The 16,257-nt window shown below is 34.4% G+C and overlaps 1 protein-coding gene across 4 annotated transcripts; it reads right to left on the minus strand.

Annotated features, from left to right (window-relative positions):
* On the minus strand, positions 1-15,853 carry LOC137031783 (caspase b-like). Of its 4 annotated transcripts, none has more exons than XM_067403056.1 (8): positions 15,737-15,853; positions 7,613-7,886; positions 7,253-7,398; positions 2,248-2,403; positions 1,598-1,847; positions 1,334-1,459; positions 1,106-1,212; positions 1-674 (listed from the first exon to the last, which is right to left on the minus strand). In XM_067403056.1, exons 2-8 carry the CDS (start codon positions 7,875-7,877, stop codon positions 567-569), a joined length of 1,158 nt encoding a protein of 385 aa, XP_067259157.1. In that variant the 5' UTR covers positions 7,878-7,886; positions 15,737-15,853; the 3' UTR covers positions 1-566. The 4 variants fall into 4 exon arrangements, with proteins under 4 accessions (XP_067259157.1, XP_067259154.1, XP_067259156.1 ...); XM_067403053.1 differs by lacking the exon at positions 15,737-15,853 and adding an exon at positions 11,367-11,504; XM_067403055.1 differs by lacking the exon at positions 15,737-15,853 and adding an exon at positions 11,300-11,504.
* Between the last annotated feature and the right edge of the window lie 404 nt (positions 15,854-16,257).

A 16,257-nucleotide genomic window follows, 5' to 3' on the forward strand; every position in this document is an offset into this window, starting at 1 on the left:
TTAGAAAATCTTTATTGATCACTTTTTTAAGTATAAAAGATTTATAAATGTTCTTAAAAGCAAGTGGAGTAAAAATGACCACTACAGTTCTCACTATTTTGTGGATTTGTATGGAAACTATCAATTTTATGGTTAACTTGGTAATGAGGCAATAGCAAAGTAATATAAGATATACAAATGAAATTTCAACAAACTAGAAAGAGAAAAAGAGAAAATGAAAAGAGAAAAATGCTTAACATTTATTGGAGCACGTGTCATAATAAAGAGAAAACAAATATTTTAGAAATTTGTCAAAAAAACAAAACAAAATTGTATCGTCATTTATTAGTCAAATAACAAACTGAAACAACTAAACAACCTTAATATTAGCTTGGATTTTTGCTGGCATTGTTTTATATACGAAATAACAGAAACAATGCTTTTACCCACTCCAGATCATTCATTATTGAGATAAACTTGGGAAAGAGCACAAGAGAGTGAATTATATCCAATCATATTTTTTAACACTCTGTTTTTGTTTAGATGTCTAATTAGAGATCAAGAGTGATTTTGATATAAGATGGACATCAGAGTCCAGGAAACAGGTAGAAGTCCTTCGTAAGGGATGTTCTTTCAATACACGGCAAAAATTTTATGTCCTCTCTTCCTGGGTGTTTCGCCATGTCTGAGGTGACCTATGAAAAAAAATATCATATTTACCTGTGACAACAAGCAAACCCCTGTGTTTATTTTAGTTGAGCAATGCACTTGGGCTAAAACAAACAGAAGACACAGAGGTCTGGTTTCACAGACAGGGCTCAGCTTAAACCAGGATTATGCCTTAGTTCAATTATGATATCTAAGAAGCTTTTATAAACTTGCCTCAGAAAAAAAAAAAAAAAAAAAAAAACATTACTGGTGTGCATCTTGAGAAAAACAATTGTTCTGACATATTTTAAGATATGTCAGTGCAAGTTGATTTCAGTTAAAACAGCTCAAACAAGCATTTTAGTCTCGGATTAACTTAAGCCTTGTCTGTGAAACTGAAACTTTGTATCTTGGCTAAAATAAAGGAAACCAATGTTTTATTTATTTATTTTTTTTTTAAGAGAATTTCTTCATTCACCTTCCCAAACAACTCCATAATGTGAGAGTCATGAGCCCATTTACAGAACACCTCCATGATGTATATGATAAAAAAACTCCCAGATTCAATACGCCATGCTGCGGTATCTGTGGAGATAATTCATTGTTATACAATAAGTTCACAAAGAAGCCTTTGACAATATTCTCATTACAGAAGAAACATGAACAGCTCCTGAAGAGAACAAATCTTTAAGACTTGAGCACTTACCAGGGAGGGTGGACATAAAACAGGCAAAGTCTTTCTCTTTGTGCACCCAGGCGTCTGACTCAAATGAGCTGTCATCAGCATAAGTGCCACGTGTGCTGTCACTAATTTTCACGCCTCCTGGGTGACCTGAACACAGAAACAGTTCACAATATGGATGACAAAATTACTGTAAATCCAGAGTAAAGGTAAAGTTAAATGCAGACAAATTACAAAGAGAAACATCAATATGTGAATATGAGTTGAGTTTTATCAATCATAACGTACATCCTCTGCAGGCTTGGATCAGAATAACCTTTGGTTTGTCAATCAGAGCAGGACAATTCACTGAGTTCAGACAGGTGAAGATTTTGTCAACAAAGTAGTAATCATCGGGGCCAGTATAACTGACACCTGCACCGAAAATGACATCTCTATTATCAATTCTGTTCCCGTGAGACATTATAACCACGAAGGTGCTGTCCGAGTCTTTATGGTCAGGAAGTGCAGCAAAGTTCTCGACAGCATCCTCTATTTCCTGTGAAAAAAATGTTTTTTATTAAATAGATAAAGAATAGAAAACACCATAAATCATGGATAGAAGAAATTCATATAACCTTTGTATGGTGTTGAAAACCCTACAACACTTGTGATGTTCATACGCCCTCTCATTCCGGCGTAATAATCAAGGAACTTTGCTGCCGTACCATGGATGCAGCAGGAGAAATGATATTACGCAGCGCCTGTGATTCCCTGCTTGCACAGGGAGTGTGGCTTGCAACCATGGAGACATTTGTGAGAGACGCTGAGTAATATCATTGCACCTGCTGCATTTGATTAATACGCCGGAATAAGAGTATAGTTTCTAGCCATATCGGCCTACAAAATATAGGAAAAGTCTTAATACACAATGTAATTACAGAAGATGTTTTACGCACTTTTCCAGAGAGATTTGTGTGTTTCTCAACTCTGTAACCCAAAGCTTTCAGCAGCCACTCCATGTTCTCCTCGTCTCTCTCTGCTCCAGGCCTGTTGTGTATGTTGGTGATCAGCAGGGCTAAACCTTTCCTCTGAGACTTGTTCATTTTATAAACCTATGAGAAAACATCAGCATTATGCAGAATTAAAGCACAAGCAACAGAATCAGTGTCTAGATCCGTGTTTCCCAACCCTGTTCCTGGAGCCAGAGGTTCGAGTCCTGCTCGGATCAGATGAGTAGGATTTATGTTTCTTCAATCTTATGTTTGGGAGCAATTTAGAGAGAAAGTGCACCGATTAAAGCAGGGATGGACAACTCCGGTCCTGGAGGGCCAGTGTCCAGCAGAGTTTAGCTCCAACCCTAATCAAACACACCTGAACCAGCTAATCAAGGTCTTTAGGATTAGTAGAAAGTTATAGGCAAGTGAGTTCTTATCAGGGATGGATATAAACTCTGCAGGACACTGGCCCTCCAGGACCGGAGTTGTCCATCCCTGGATTAAAGGATTAGTCCACTTTTAAATAAACTTTTCCTGATAATTTACTCACCCCCATGTTATCCAAGATGTCCATGTCTTTCTTTTTCTCCATACAGTGGACTTCAATGGGCACCAAACGGTTGAAGGTCAAAATTAGTTTCACTGCAGCTTCAAATTGTTCTACACGATCAAAGACAATAAATAATGGTCTTATCTAGAGAAACCATGACTCATTTTCTAATTTTTTTATTTATTTATTTTTTTTTATTTATACATTTTAACCAGAACTGCTCATCTTGAACTGGCTCTCCTCTTCTTCTCTATTAGAATTTAGGCAGTGTATACGCTGCTAAGTGTATTACTGCCCTCCACAGGTCAAAGTTTGAACTAATTGTTATATACTATTGAACTAGCATATTGTAATTGTTTCTCTAGATAAGACCATTATTTCTCGTCTGGATCATGTAGAACAATTTGAAGCTGCAGTGAAAGTAATTATGACCTTCAACTGTTTGGTGCCCATTGAAGTCCACTATAAGGAGAAAAATCCTGGAATGTTTTCATCAAAAACTTTAATTTCTTTTCGACTGAAGAAAGAAAGACATGAACATCTTGGATGACATGGGGGTGAGTAAAATTTTATTTAAAAGTGGACTAATCCTTTAAGTTGTTTCAAGGCAAGTAGAAAGAACTATTGCAATCTTTTTTTTAATACATGGGGAAATATGCTTTTGTTTCATGTAGTTACAGGGTAAATATGACATTACGGGCCGTAAATTAAAGTGATGCTTGTTACACTCTTGTTTCATGTAGTTACAGGGTAAGGGTAATAAAAAATTTTTTTTTTTAAATTTATTTGAAAAAACTTATTTCAAAATAGATTTAAAGTTATAACACTTCTTATTCGTTTCTCTTGCTTGGCTTGGCTACTTACCCTGTAACTATATGAAATAAGAGGGTAACAAGCACCACTTTAATTTACAGCCCGTAATGTCATATTTACCCTGTAACTACATGAAACAAAATCATTTTTCCCCATGTATTAAAAAAGATTGCAATAGTTCTTTCTACTTGCCTTGAAACAACTTAATCAGTGCACTTTCTCGCTAAATTGCTCCCAAATGTAAAATTGTTGTCTATCATAATATTATAAGTACCCCTTAGTTCTAAAATACTTACAGTATAAATAATTTGTTATTTTCCTGGTTGTTACCCCTTTATTCTCAAGACTTTACATATTGTTCCCCTGTACTTATACGTACTTACTTTATAGGTACACTATAATTATCGAAAGTAATGCTGTAAATTTGTTGTAATTACGCAGTACTTTCTGGGCTGTAAGCAAAAGCATTAACAGAAAAATCATTGTATAAAACATAAGTTTAAAAACACAATGATCTGACTTGTGCTACTTGGTTATTAAAACTCTTTTTGTTAATATCTCTGATATTCATTTTCCCACATACATTTTTATGTTTCTCAGTTTTACTGCTAAGATTTCAGAATCTTTTAAGGGTTTGGAAACACTGATCCACATCAGATATCATTCATAAAACATTATATAAAGCCAGAAAAGTTTATATTAGAAAACAGTTTAAGATTAACGGGGCGTCAAACCCTGCTTCTGGAGGGCCACAGTCCATCAGCGTTCAGCTCCAACACACCTGTCTGAATCCTTCAGGTCATCCTGAACACTTGGATGGAGTTAAACTCTGCAGGACGGCGGCCCAAGAAAAGTAGGACTGGCAATCCCCGAATGCAGATATTATTGCTATATCATAAACGTGGTTGAAGAAGACCCTCTCAGATAATAATATTGCCATAGATGGTTACAATATATTTCATGTAGATAGAACAAGCAAAGGAGGGGGTGTTGTTATATATGTAAATTGTAAATTAAATGCCACTTCGATAAAGTCTACCACTGTTCCTAAGTATTTTGAAATGCTGGCTATTGATTTAACATTAGGAAATACCAAATTAACTGTTGCCTGTTGTTATAGTCCCCCTTCAGCTAATAAGGAAACTTTATCCATACTTTCAACTGCACTTGCAGATATTGTACAGCAGAAAGAAATTATCTTGCTTGGCGATTTGAACTGGAATTGGTTGACAGATGTATTGAAGGATTTTAAAGATTACTGTGATTTTGTGAATTTAACTCAAGTAATACATGTTCCCACCCGTAAAGGACTCAAAAATGTCAACTTTAATAGATTTGATTTGAACTAATAACCCAGATAAATTCACACACATAGGTATTTTCCCAAATTATATAAGTGACCATTGTGTTGCTGGTATGATTAGAAATTGCAAACTTAAAAAGGCAGTACCACAAATTGTGGTGAAAAGGTATTTTAAATTATTCGATCAGCAAGCTTTTATCCATGATATTTTTAATTTTGATTGGAAAAAGGTTTGTTTAATTCCTGATGTTGAATTGGCGTGGTCATATTTTAAAGATTAATTCATGGGTATAAATAAACATGCACCCTTGAGAAAGTTCAAAGAAAAGGGGAGGAACAATCCCTGCTTTTCTGATGTATTATCCACACTTTTGCATGAATGGGACTTAGCCTGGGCAAGAAAATGATTGGGCTAATTTTAGATATTTAAGAAATACTACAAATACGCAAAGTTAAGTCAAATCTTAATGAAACAACAAGAAATTAAAAAAACCCAGCTAAATTTTTGGAAAACTATAAATTCTATGAAAACAGTACAAAAATCTGTACTTCCTAAAATTGTAAATATGAACAATGTACAAATTACCGATAAATAAGATATAGTTCATTTAATAATTATTTAATTAATAATTAAATAATTAATAATTATTTAATATCACTTTGCCTCCGCCAGACTCCTTTTTAAGTCAGAGCAAAAACGTCTTTCATCTCCAGGGTCTTTTCACCCAAATGTCTGGGGCCCGAACCTCTTTACTTTTGAGCCAGTTTCAAGGGAGAAGGTTTTATTCGCGTTACGAAATATAAATTGTAAAAAATCAGCTGGTCCTGATGGGCTTGACCCTTTCCTCCTGAAACTTGTGGCTATTATTGTTGAACCAATAACTTATATTTTTAATTTATCCTTGAAACAAAACATTATATGGAAAATAGCATATGTAACACCACTTGGATCCAACTATTATGGACAATTATCGTCCTATCTCAAAGCTCTCAGTATTGGCCAAAATTTTTGAGTCATTGGTTAGTGATCAGTTAAAGGACTTTTTAACAGTAAATAATATTCATTCTCAATCGGGTTTCAGGAAAGGGTATAGCACCATCACAGCAGCCATAAAGGTAGTTGATGATATTGTTAGTGCTGTTGATTATAAAGAATCTTTTGCAGCATTATTTATTGATCTCTCAAAAGTTTTTGATACGGTTGATCACACCATTTTGTTAAAATGTCTTGGGATGTCTGATAATGTTATTGAATGGTTTAAAAATTATCTGTCTAGTAGATATCAGCATGTTACTTGTGAGGGCATTATGTCAAGGGAGACATAACTAATAGTTGGAGTACCTCAAGGTTCAATATTAGGGCCTTTGTTGTTTGCAATCTACATAAATGATATTTGTACAAATTTAGATGCAGCTGTACATCTCTATGCGGATGATACCATTAAATACAGTTCTGCTTTCACAGTTCTACAAAACAATTTACTGAAATTGGTACTTAATTCTATCCTAAAAAGACAAAATTTATGTTATTCACTCAGTCCAGCAATTTATAGGATTTGCCTCAAATTATCACTCTATATGACCAGAAAATTGAAAGAGTGTCATGTTATAATTATCTGGGTTTTTTATTAGATGAAAAGCTCACATTTAAACCCCATGTAGATAACCTAGTAAAAAAAGCTGAGAGTTAAACTGGGTTTTTATTATAGAAATTATAGCTTGTTTTAATTTAAAAGTAAGAAAGGAACTTGTTGCTGCTACATTTATATCTGTTATAGACTATGGAGATATTCTGTACATGCATGCAGCAAAGTCTGTTTTATGTTCACTAGATTCTATTTACCATTCTGCTTTACACTTTGTTACTAATGCTAAATATTCTACACATCATTGTAGTTTGTAGTTTATCAGGTTGGCCTTCACTCTCAATTCGTAGACAGCATCGCTGGCTTATTTTTATTTATAAGGCAGTGATAGGACTGTTGCAAGTTGAAGCTAGGCACTATTATACCACTTAATGATTTTAAATTATATGTCACAGAAACCTTCAACTATAAGTGTGATTGTATATAGGCTGCTCTTCTGTTTTGTTATATTTTGTTTGTTGTTGTATTTACTTTTTGTCCTTGTTAGGTGTTGTTGTATGGCTTATGGGGTGCTGATAAATTTTTTTAAGTGCTGCCTTTCTTGGCCAGGGATCATTTGAAAAAGAGACTATAGTCTCAATATGACTTCCCCTGGTTAAATAAAGGAATAATAATGTATTGTTTTATACAAAAGTTAATTGAAAAGATACTTGCGTCATCTCTATTCTCTCTAAGAATTTTTTCCTTAGACTGGGTGCAGGGAATAATCCTGTCTGGTCTCTTCCAATTGGACTGGATGGGCTGCAGCTGACGCACAGAAACGGGAGCATTACTTCCGTCCACCTGATCAGGCTGCTGAACTGAAGCCAGGAAAACACATCAAAATATATCAACAGCATGTAGAAGAAAGAACATTTGTTATTACTGTTTAATATGCCATCTTGTAACATAGTCTGCAACTAGTTTACAAATTAAATTCTACAGTCTTGAGACTTTCATGGCTCTGCTCACACAAATCTTAACACAGCTTTACTATTTCATGTATATCTACTAGTATAAATAGTTATTTTTCACCTTCCTGAAGTTTCCTCTCAAGTTTGCTTGCGAGATCATTTTGTTTCATGTCGCGCAGCACTTTGACTGCAATATTCACAGCCTCATCAGTGTACTGCTTTACCATGAGATTCGCAACTGTTTGACGATTAGCATTCTCAAGCTCTGATTCAGGAATAGGCTCGATGCGATCTGTAGGATTCTCCAGGTGCCAGATGAATACTTTGAAATCATCACTCTTAAGATTCTGTAGAGTCTCAAAAATCACTTTTTTAGTGGCAGCCATTTTGTGTCACTAGGAGAAAAAGGACAAACTATTATTCACTAATTGTGCTCTTCAAGTAGTTAACACATAATAAACACAACTATTCATAATAGTTCCTGTTGCAGTTACACTCCACAGGTGTTTAATTAAAAAAAAAGCAGGAATTCAGGCATATACATGGAGATTAGGTGAGTTCTGACTTGTAAATTACTAGTGAAAAGATGTTTAGGGAGGATCATGTCACAGATTGACCTCTTGGATCAGTACAAAGAATACAAAGTTTAAAAATCTGCATATATAGGAAAACACAACGAAGAAAAAAATATATATAGATATAGATATAGATATATATCTTATTTTTTCTTCGTTGTGTGTTCCTGCGCAAGCAGCACATTACAGTAGGCCTAAGCACAATACAAAAATGCCGTGATGTTGGCTGGATCAATCTTAGCACAAGTATATATATATATATATATATATATATATATATATATATATATATATATATATATATATATATATATATATATATTAACATCATATAGCATAAATATTAATATCACCCAGCTTCAATACTGACTTCTAAAGGCACTTTGTGTGATTTTTGTCTATTCAGTGATTCTATCTGCAACTATGACAAAATGTCTTTAATAGTTAATTTGTTGGATCTGAATTGTTTTCTATCTGCAAATACTGATATGCACTTAATTGATTAATAAGAATAGGGTAATTATTGTGATTAAAATTATTATTTTTGGTTACTTATTGTTTTTAGCCCCAATTTTGGCTCGCCGACAGGTTTTGAGAAATCGCAGACAAATGCCCGAAATCACAGGCAAATCGGTGCTCATTCCCGTGAGAACGATTGAGTACAGAAAGGCCTTAAAAAATGCTAGATCTACTTATTTTTCAAATCTCTTTGAAGAAAACAAACACAACTCTAGGTATTTATTTGATACAGTGGCTAAATTAACGAGAAATAGATCTTCAACTTCTGATGTCTCCAAACAGCACAGCAGTAATGACTTTATGAACTTCTTTACTTGCAAGATTGACAATATTAGAGAGAAAATTATAACCATGCAACCGTTTACTACAGTATCGCGTCAGACAGTGCACTGTACTATCCCTGAGGAAAAATTTATTCATTGCTATAGGAGAGGAAGAATTCTCTAAACTTATTAAATCATCAAATTCAACAACATGTATGTTAGACTATGCCGATTAAGCTATTGAAAGAGATGCTTCCAGAGGTCATAGATCCTCTTCTTAATATCATTAATTCATCTTTATCACTACGATACGTACCGAAAACTTTTAAGCTGCTTTGACACTATTGACCACAATATTCTTTTGAATAAACTTGAAAATGATGTTGGCATTAGTGGAATTGCACTGTCATGGTTCAAATCTTACTTATCTGACCGTTATCAGTTTGTAGTAGTAAACGATGACATATCATATCAATCACAAGTTAAATATGGAGTACCGCAAGGCTCAATACTAGGACCGTTGCTTTGCACTCTGTACATGCTACCCTTGGGAGATATCATTAGGAAGCATGGCGTTAGTTTTCATTGTTACGCTGACGATACTCAGCTCTATATTTCTTCGCGCCCTGACAAAACTTTCCAATTCACAAAATTAATGGAATGCATAGCCAGCATGAAAAATTGGATGACCAGTAATTTCCTAATGTCTATAATCTCAAGTCTGTCTTGATTGCAATAATGATTGTTGTTTATTGTTTTTTTTTATTATTATTATTGTATGGTGTCCTTGAATGTCATGTAAGGTGCCTATAAATAATGTATAATAATAATAATTATAACATATTTTTCAACATATGAAAAGCAATTTCTTATGTATTAGTATATTTTAATATATTTACACAATACACTATCCTGTATATTTTCAAATACTGTTATATCATTTAATACATTGATCATTCATAGGGAAATTTGTAATTATGCAACTTTGTGTGGTTTTTGTCTATTCAGTAATTTTATCTGCAACAGTGACAAAGTGTTGTATATTGATGACAAATATAGCAAAATGGTATATATTATCTGAAAATATTGTTATGCACTTAATTGTGATTTATTAATCAGAATGTCATGTAATCATTAAAAAAATAATTGATGACTCTGTATATAATTCTATCTATCTATAATATTTAAATACTTATAAATAATAATAATACCACTTAACCATTGCATCTTTATGGTGTAAGGGCGGTTTTCTTAACGTTAGAGGAACATGTTTTAAAAGGTAAGACGTTCCTCAACGTTCTTTCAAGTTTCGGCTTTGAGTTTCCTTTTTAATATCAAGCACATCCCGCTCTTTACCTTCTCATACTTATTAATACACCCAGTCCCGCCCACTAAAAGTTTAGGGACAGCCCTTTTTGTGTTAATTCTGACACATTCATTGAGTTGGTTAGCATATAAACACATTTATAGGTCATAAATGCGGCAAAAGAGACAGTATCCGATGTTTCGAAATGAAATATAATATTATTATAACATGTTCATCTATTTCGATAGGCTCTGCCACAAAATATTTGTTGATCCCTAGTGATTGGATTTTTTTTTATCAATTATTTGTTAGTAAGGGTGAGAACCCTGGCGAGTTTTTGTCAAAGAGCCAAGAGTGGCTCTCGAGCTATGTTCCAGACCTCCTCTAATCCTTTAACATGGACACGGAAAAGAAGGGAAAAGACGCTCCGCATACACACTGCAAACGGAGTATGTGCGAAACAGACGTAAATCAGGCGTAATTGTTGCAGACCTGCAATACTTCTGATAGACAGAACTTTAAGGCGTTCAGAACAAACGATGTCATCTTCCAACAACCCTTTCTAGGTTAAAGTAAAATCAAAACTCTATAAACTAATATCAAAAAGGCTATTGAAAGAATTTGTTAAAGTGAACTCTACTTACGTCTCTGGTTGAACAAAAGTTCTTGTCTACAGTCTGCAATTCCTTGTACTTAATTCGTTTGGGGGTTTCGCTTTCACTAAAAGCTTTCTCTAGAAATATGCATATTGCATATTTTAAAATAAATTGTGTAAGAAAAACTGGGGCACGTTCAGGCTCAAACCTTTTTGCTACGGTTTCCGGATTGAACAAAAGTTTCCTGGAAATGGTGTGCAACGGTGTGCAACAGGTTTGAGATACGTTTTCTCTTGTTCTGTGGGTGTGTCAAAAATCTCAGCCCATCTGCATCAACACGCATATAAACCACGCGGTATTAAAGAGACATCCTGCACAATGGGTATGAATGTAACATAAAAGTATATGCATATTTATATATTTTGCTATTGTATTTTGGAGTTACACTTTCATAAACTTTTCTATTCTCCTCTGATTATATAATGGTAAATATTACAATATCAAAGCACAACAACAGTGATCAGAAATAATGATAAGCCTAATACTCACAATAAAAATAATGTCATATAACGTTAGATCATTTAGTCTCGGGCGTAAGAAGTGGATTATCCTTCACCTGAAATGTTTGTTTTCTCATCCTGAAATGCGAGACAAATGTTGGTTCACAATAATTAGAAGTTTCCATAAATCCCTTCACTCCATTGGGATGTTCTCTTTTGTTCTGGACGGCAAGGGCAATGACTGTAACATCGAGTGTATTTTGCAGTATTACACACGTACCGACTTCATCAGGCTCCGAAAACTATTCAAAAACAACACAAAAAATGGCCTTCTCAGCTGCCATAGTTGCAAATCTTGCGTCATCAGAACGGGGTGTTCAATGCACCTCCGTTTCCGTTTAAAAAACGTTTTGCAACATTTTGTCGGGGCTGAACGCAGCCCTGGTCAAATTCTGTTGAATTGAGCTACAAAAACAAATAAATTACAAAAACAGAGAAATAAGCTTAATGCAATTCAATTAGCCTAAAATATATAAATAAATAAAATATCAAAGTTAAATCTAAGTGTTTATGTAAATCCAAACCTTTCATTTAAATCTAAATGTGTTATGTAAATGTTAAATCTAAATGTTTTATGTAAATGTTAAATCCAAATTCTACATATAAATGTAAATGCTAAATGTTTTATGTGTGACTGTGTGTTATGAAATAATTCAGGCTGAGATCAGGTGGATGGTCACTCAAAGTTTCTTTACTGGGCCTGAGGGTGTTTTCACACCTATGAATTGCTTGTTTTGTTCCGAAAGAGGGATTAAATGTGTTACAATGTTGTATTTTCTTGTTGGTTCGGTTCGCTTTCACATGGCAACATTTCAAAATGTACCAAAATGCGTGTAGGCAAGTCACATGCGAGTTCTGTCCGGGAACTCTCCTCTTATTGAGTTTCCTCTGCGTCATCCATCAAAATAATGATTGACAAGTTCGCTCCATGAGCTGATTGTGGCTTTATTTGTAACTGTCGAGACACACGCAAACACTGTATAAATGTAGCCGTCTTTCCCGCTGTTAAATTATATACTTTCATGTTAATGCTGCGGCAAATTCAAACGCGCGCTCTTTCTCTCTCCCTGTCTCTGGATTTCCAAGCGCTGTCTAGAAGGCGACCTGTTGTCATTGTGTCGAAAGAGACCATATGGATTTTATAATGAAGCAGAGCGGAAATCAAGGCTTCGTCGGGACAGTTTTCTCGCACGGAGAAGTGCAATTACACAACAGAGGCGCTCGTTGGTTTTCAGCTATGGTAAATAATGCGCTCACTCACATAATCAGACACTACCGCTTTTATATAACACATTTCCCGTTATGAATTATGATATAATTTGGTTCATCACCTCTGAAGGTCTCGGTACGCTTGTTTGGTCCGCTTTTGGTGCGCACCCGAGTGCGATTGCTGCTTTCACACCTGCCCAAACGAACCGCTTCAAAGGGGAAAACGAACTCTGGTATGATTCAACCGAACTAAATGAGGCAGGTGTGAAAGCACCCCAAGGAGGTCTCGGTACGCTTGTTTGGTCCGCTTTTGGTGAGCACTCGAGTGTGCACCCAGTCTTATGTCTTGTCTCAGGCCCAGTAAAGCAACTTTGAGTGACCATCCACCTGATCTCAGCCTGAATTATTCCATCCAACACACACACGGCTGTGTATTGTTAACAGCTAAGGACAACACATGATAAACCAAACAAATCAAATCATATGGGCGTGTCTTTATATGTGAGGACCCAGGAGCCCATGGGTTAGACTCTAAAGATTCTGTTCATTTTACAAGAGCGTTTCTTCCTAATTCACTTTGTTTACTCCAATTTGTACTGCAATGCTGCAATTTGTATAATGAAGCATTTAAAAGTTAAAAGTTAATTAAAAAGTTATTGACCAAACGTATCTTTACAAAAGTTCACAATGCTGTTGCAGATGAAATATAATATGGATAATGTTGAATATCTTTTCATCAAGTTACTGATCATTTATCACTCAATCCCCTTTATCTAACTGTGCATTCATGCCATGTCGTAATAATCGCAAATACGTGATTTCAACTTGTAAAAAGCATTCATGTCCTTGTAGAGCTTGAATTACAGTTTCATGAAAAAGTATGTGAACCACTTGCAGAATCTGTGAAAATGTGAATAATTTTAATAAAATAAGTGAAATATTACAAAATGCATGTTATTTTTTTATTTAGTACCGTCCTGGGTAAGATATTTTACATAAAATGTTTACATTTAGTTCACAAGACAAAACAATAGCTGAATTTATTAAAATAACCACATTCAAAAGTTTGTGAACCATTGGTTCTCAATACTGTGTGTGGTTAGCTGGATGATCTATGACTGTTTTTATGTTGTAAGGCCCGCCCAATCGGCCCAAAGGCGGTTTCCCTCCCACAGGACGGGGAAGGTCTCTTGCGCGTTCGGTCTTTTCAGTGTGGCAAAGTAGTTTAATTCCAAATAATCTTTTATCTGACTCCATGTTATTATGACCTCGAATTTAGTTTAGAATGTCAATTGATTACTGGTCGTTTGTATAATAATTTAGCTTTACATTTTAATGGAATGCATAGCCAAAAAAAAAAAAAAAACAGAAAAATGGATGACCAATAATTTCCTAATGTCTATAATCTCAAGTCTGTCTTGATTGTAATAATGATTGTTGTTTATTGTTATTTTTTTTTTTTATTATTGCACGGTGTCCTTGAATGTCATGTAAGGTGCCTATAAATAATGTATAATAATAATAATAATTATAACATATTTTTCAATATATGAAAAGCAATTCCTTGTGTATTAGTATATTTTAATATATTTACACAATACATTATCCTGTATATTTTCAAATATACTGTTATATCATTTAATACATCGATCAATCATAGGGAAATTTGTAATTATGCCACTTTGTGTGGTTTTTGTCTATTCAGTAATTTTATCTGCAACAGTGACAAAGTGTTGTATATTGATGACAAATATAGCAAAATGGTATATATTATCTGAAAATATTGTTATTCACTTAATTGTGATTTATTAATCAGAATGTCATGTAATCATTAAAAAAATAATTGATGACTCTGTATATAATTCTATCTATCTATAATATTTAAATACTTATAAATAATAATAATACCACTTAACCATTGCATCTTTATGGTGTAAGGGCGGTTTTCTTAACGTTAGAGGAACATGTTTTAAAAGGTAAGACGTTCCTCAACGTTCTTTCAAGTTTCGGCTTTGAGTTTCCTTTTTAATATCAAGCACATCCCGCTCTTTACCTTCTCATACTTATTAATACACCCAGTCCCGCCCACTAAAAGTTTAGGGACAGCACTTTTTGTGTTAATTCTGACACATTCATTGAGTTGGTTAGCATATAAACACATTTATAGGTCATAAATGCGGCAAAAGAGACAGTATCCGATGTTTCGAAATGAAATATAATATTATTATAACATGTTCATCTATTTCGATAGGCTCTGCCACAAAATATTTGTTGATCCCTAGTGATTGGATTTTTTTTATCAATTATTTGTTAGTAAGGGTGAGAACCCTGGCGAGTTTTTGTCAAAGAGCCAAGAGTGGCTCTCGAGCTATGTTCCAGACCTCCTCTAATCCTTTAACATGGACACGGAAAAGAAGGGAAAAGACGCTCCGCATACACACTGCAAACGGAGTATGTGCGAAACAGACGTAAATCAGGCGTAATTGTTGCAGACCTGCAATACTTCTGATAGACAGAACTTTTTTAAGGAGTTCAGAACAAACGATGTCATCTTCCAACAACCCTTTCTAGGTAAAAGTAAAATCAAAACTCTATAAACTAATATCAAAAAGGCTATTGAAAGAATTTGTTAAAGTGAACTCTACTTACGTCTCTGGTTGAACAAAAGTTCTTGTCTACAGTCTGCAATTCCTTGTACTTAATTCGTTTGGGGGTTTCGCTTTCACTAAAAGCTTTCTCTAGAAATATGCATATTGCATATTTTAAAATAAATTGTGTAAGAAAAACTGGGGCACGTTCAGGCTCAAACCTTTTTGCTACGGTTTCCGGATTGAACAAAAGTTTCCTGGAAATGGTGTGCAACGGTGTGCAACAGGTTTGAGATACGTTTTCTCTTGTTCTGTGGGTGTGTCAAAAATCTCAGCCCATCTGCATCAACACGCATATAAACCACGCGGTATTAAAGAGACATCCTGCACAATGGGTATGAATGTAACATAAAAGTATATGCATATTTATATATTTTGCTATTGTATTTTGGAGTTACACTTTCATAAACTTTTCTATTCTCCTCTGATTATATAATGGTAAATATTACAATATCAAAGCACAACAACAGTGATCAGAAATAATGATAAGCCTAATACTCACAATAAAAATAATGTCATATAACGTTAGATCATTTAGTCTCGGGCGTAAGAAGTGGATTATCCTTCACCTGAAATGTCTGTTTTTTCATCCTGAAATGCGAGACAAATGTTGGTTCACAATAATTAGAAGTTTCCATAAATCCCTTCACTCCATTGGGATGTTCTCTTTTGTTCTGGACGGCAAGGGCAATGACTGTAACATCGAGTGTATTTTGCAGTATTACACACGTACCGACTTCATCAGGCTCCGAAAACTATTCAAAAACAACACAAAAAATGGCCTTCTCAGCTGCCATAGTTGCAAATCTTGCGTCATCAGAACGGGGTGTTCAATGCACCTCCGTTTCCGTTTAAAAAACGTTTTGCAACATTTTGTCGGGGCTGAACGCAGCCCTGGTCAAATTCTGTTGAATTGAGCTACAAAAACAAATAAATTACAAAAACAGAGAAATAAGCTTAATGCAATTCAATTAGCCTAAAATATATAAATAAATAAAATATCAAAGTTAAATCTAAGTGTTTATGTAAATCCAAACCTTTCATTTAAATCTAAATGTGTTATGTAAATGTTAAATCTAAATGTTTTATG

This window comes from Chanodichthys erythropterus, chromosome 12, assembly GCF_024489055.1.
Source record: "Chanodichthys erythropterus isolate Z2021 chromosome 12, ASM2448905v1, whole genome shotgun sequence".
NCBI lineage: Eukaryota > Metazoa > Chordata > Actinopteri > Cypriniformes > Xenocyprididae > Chanodichthys > Chanodichthys erythropterus.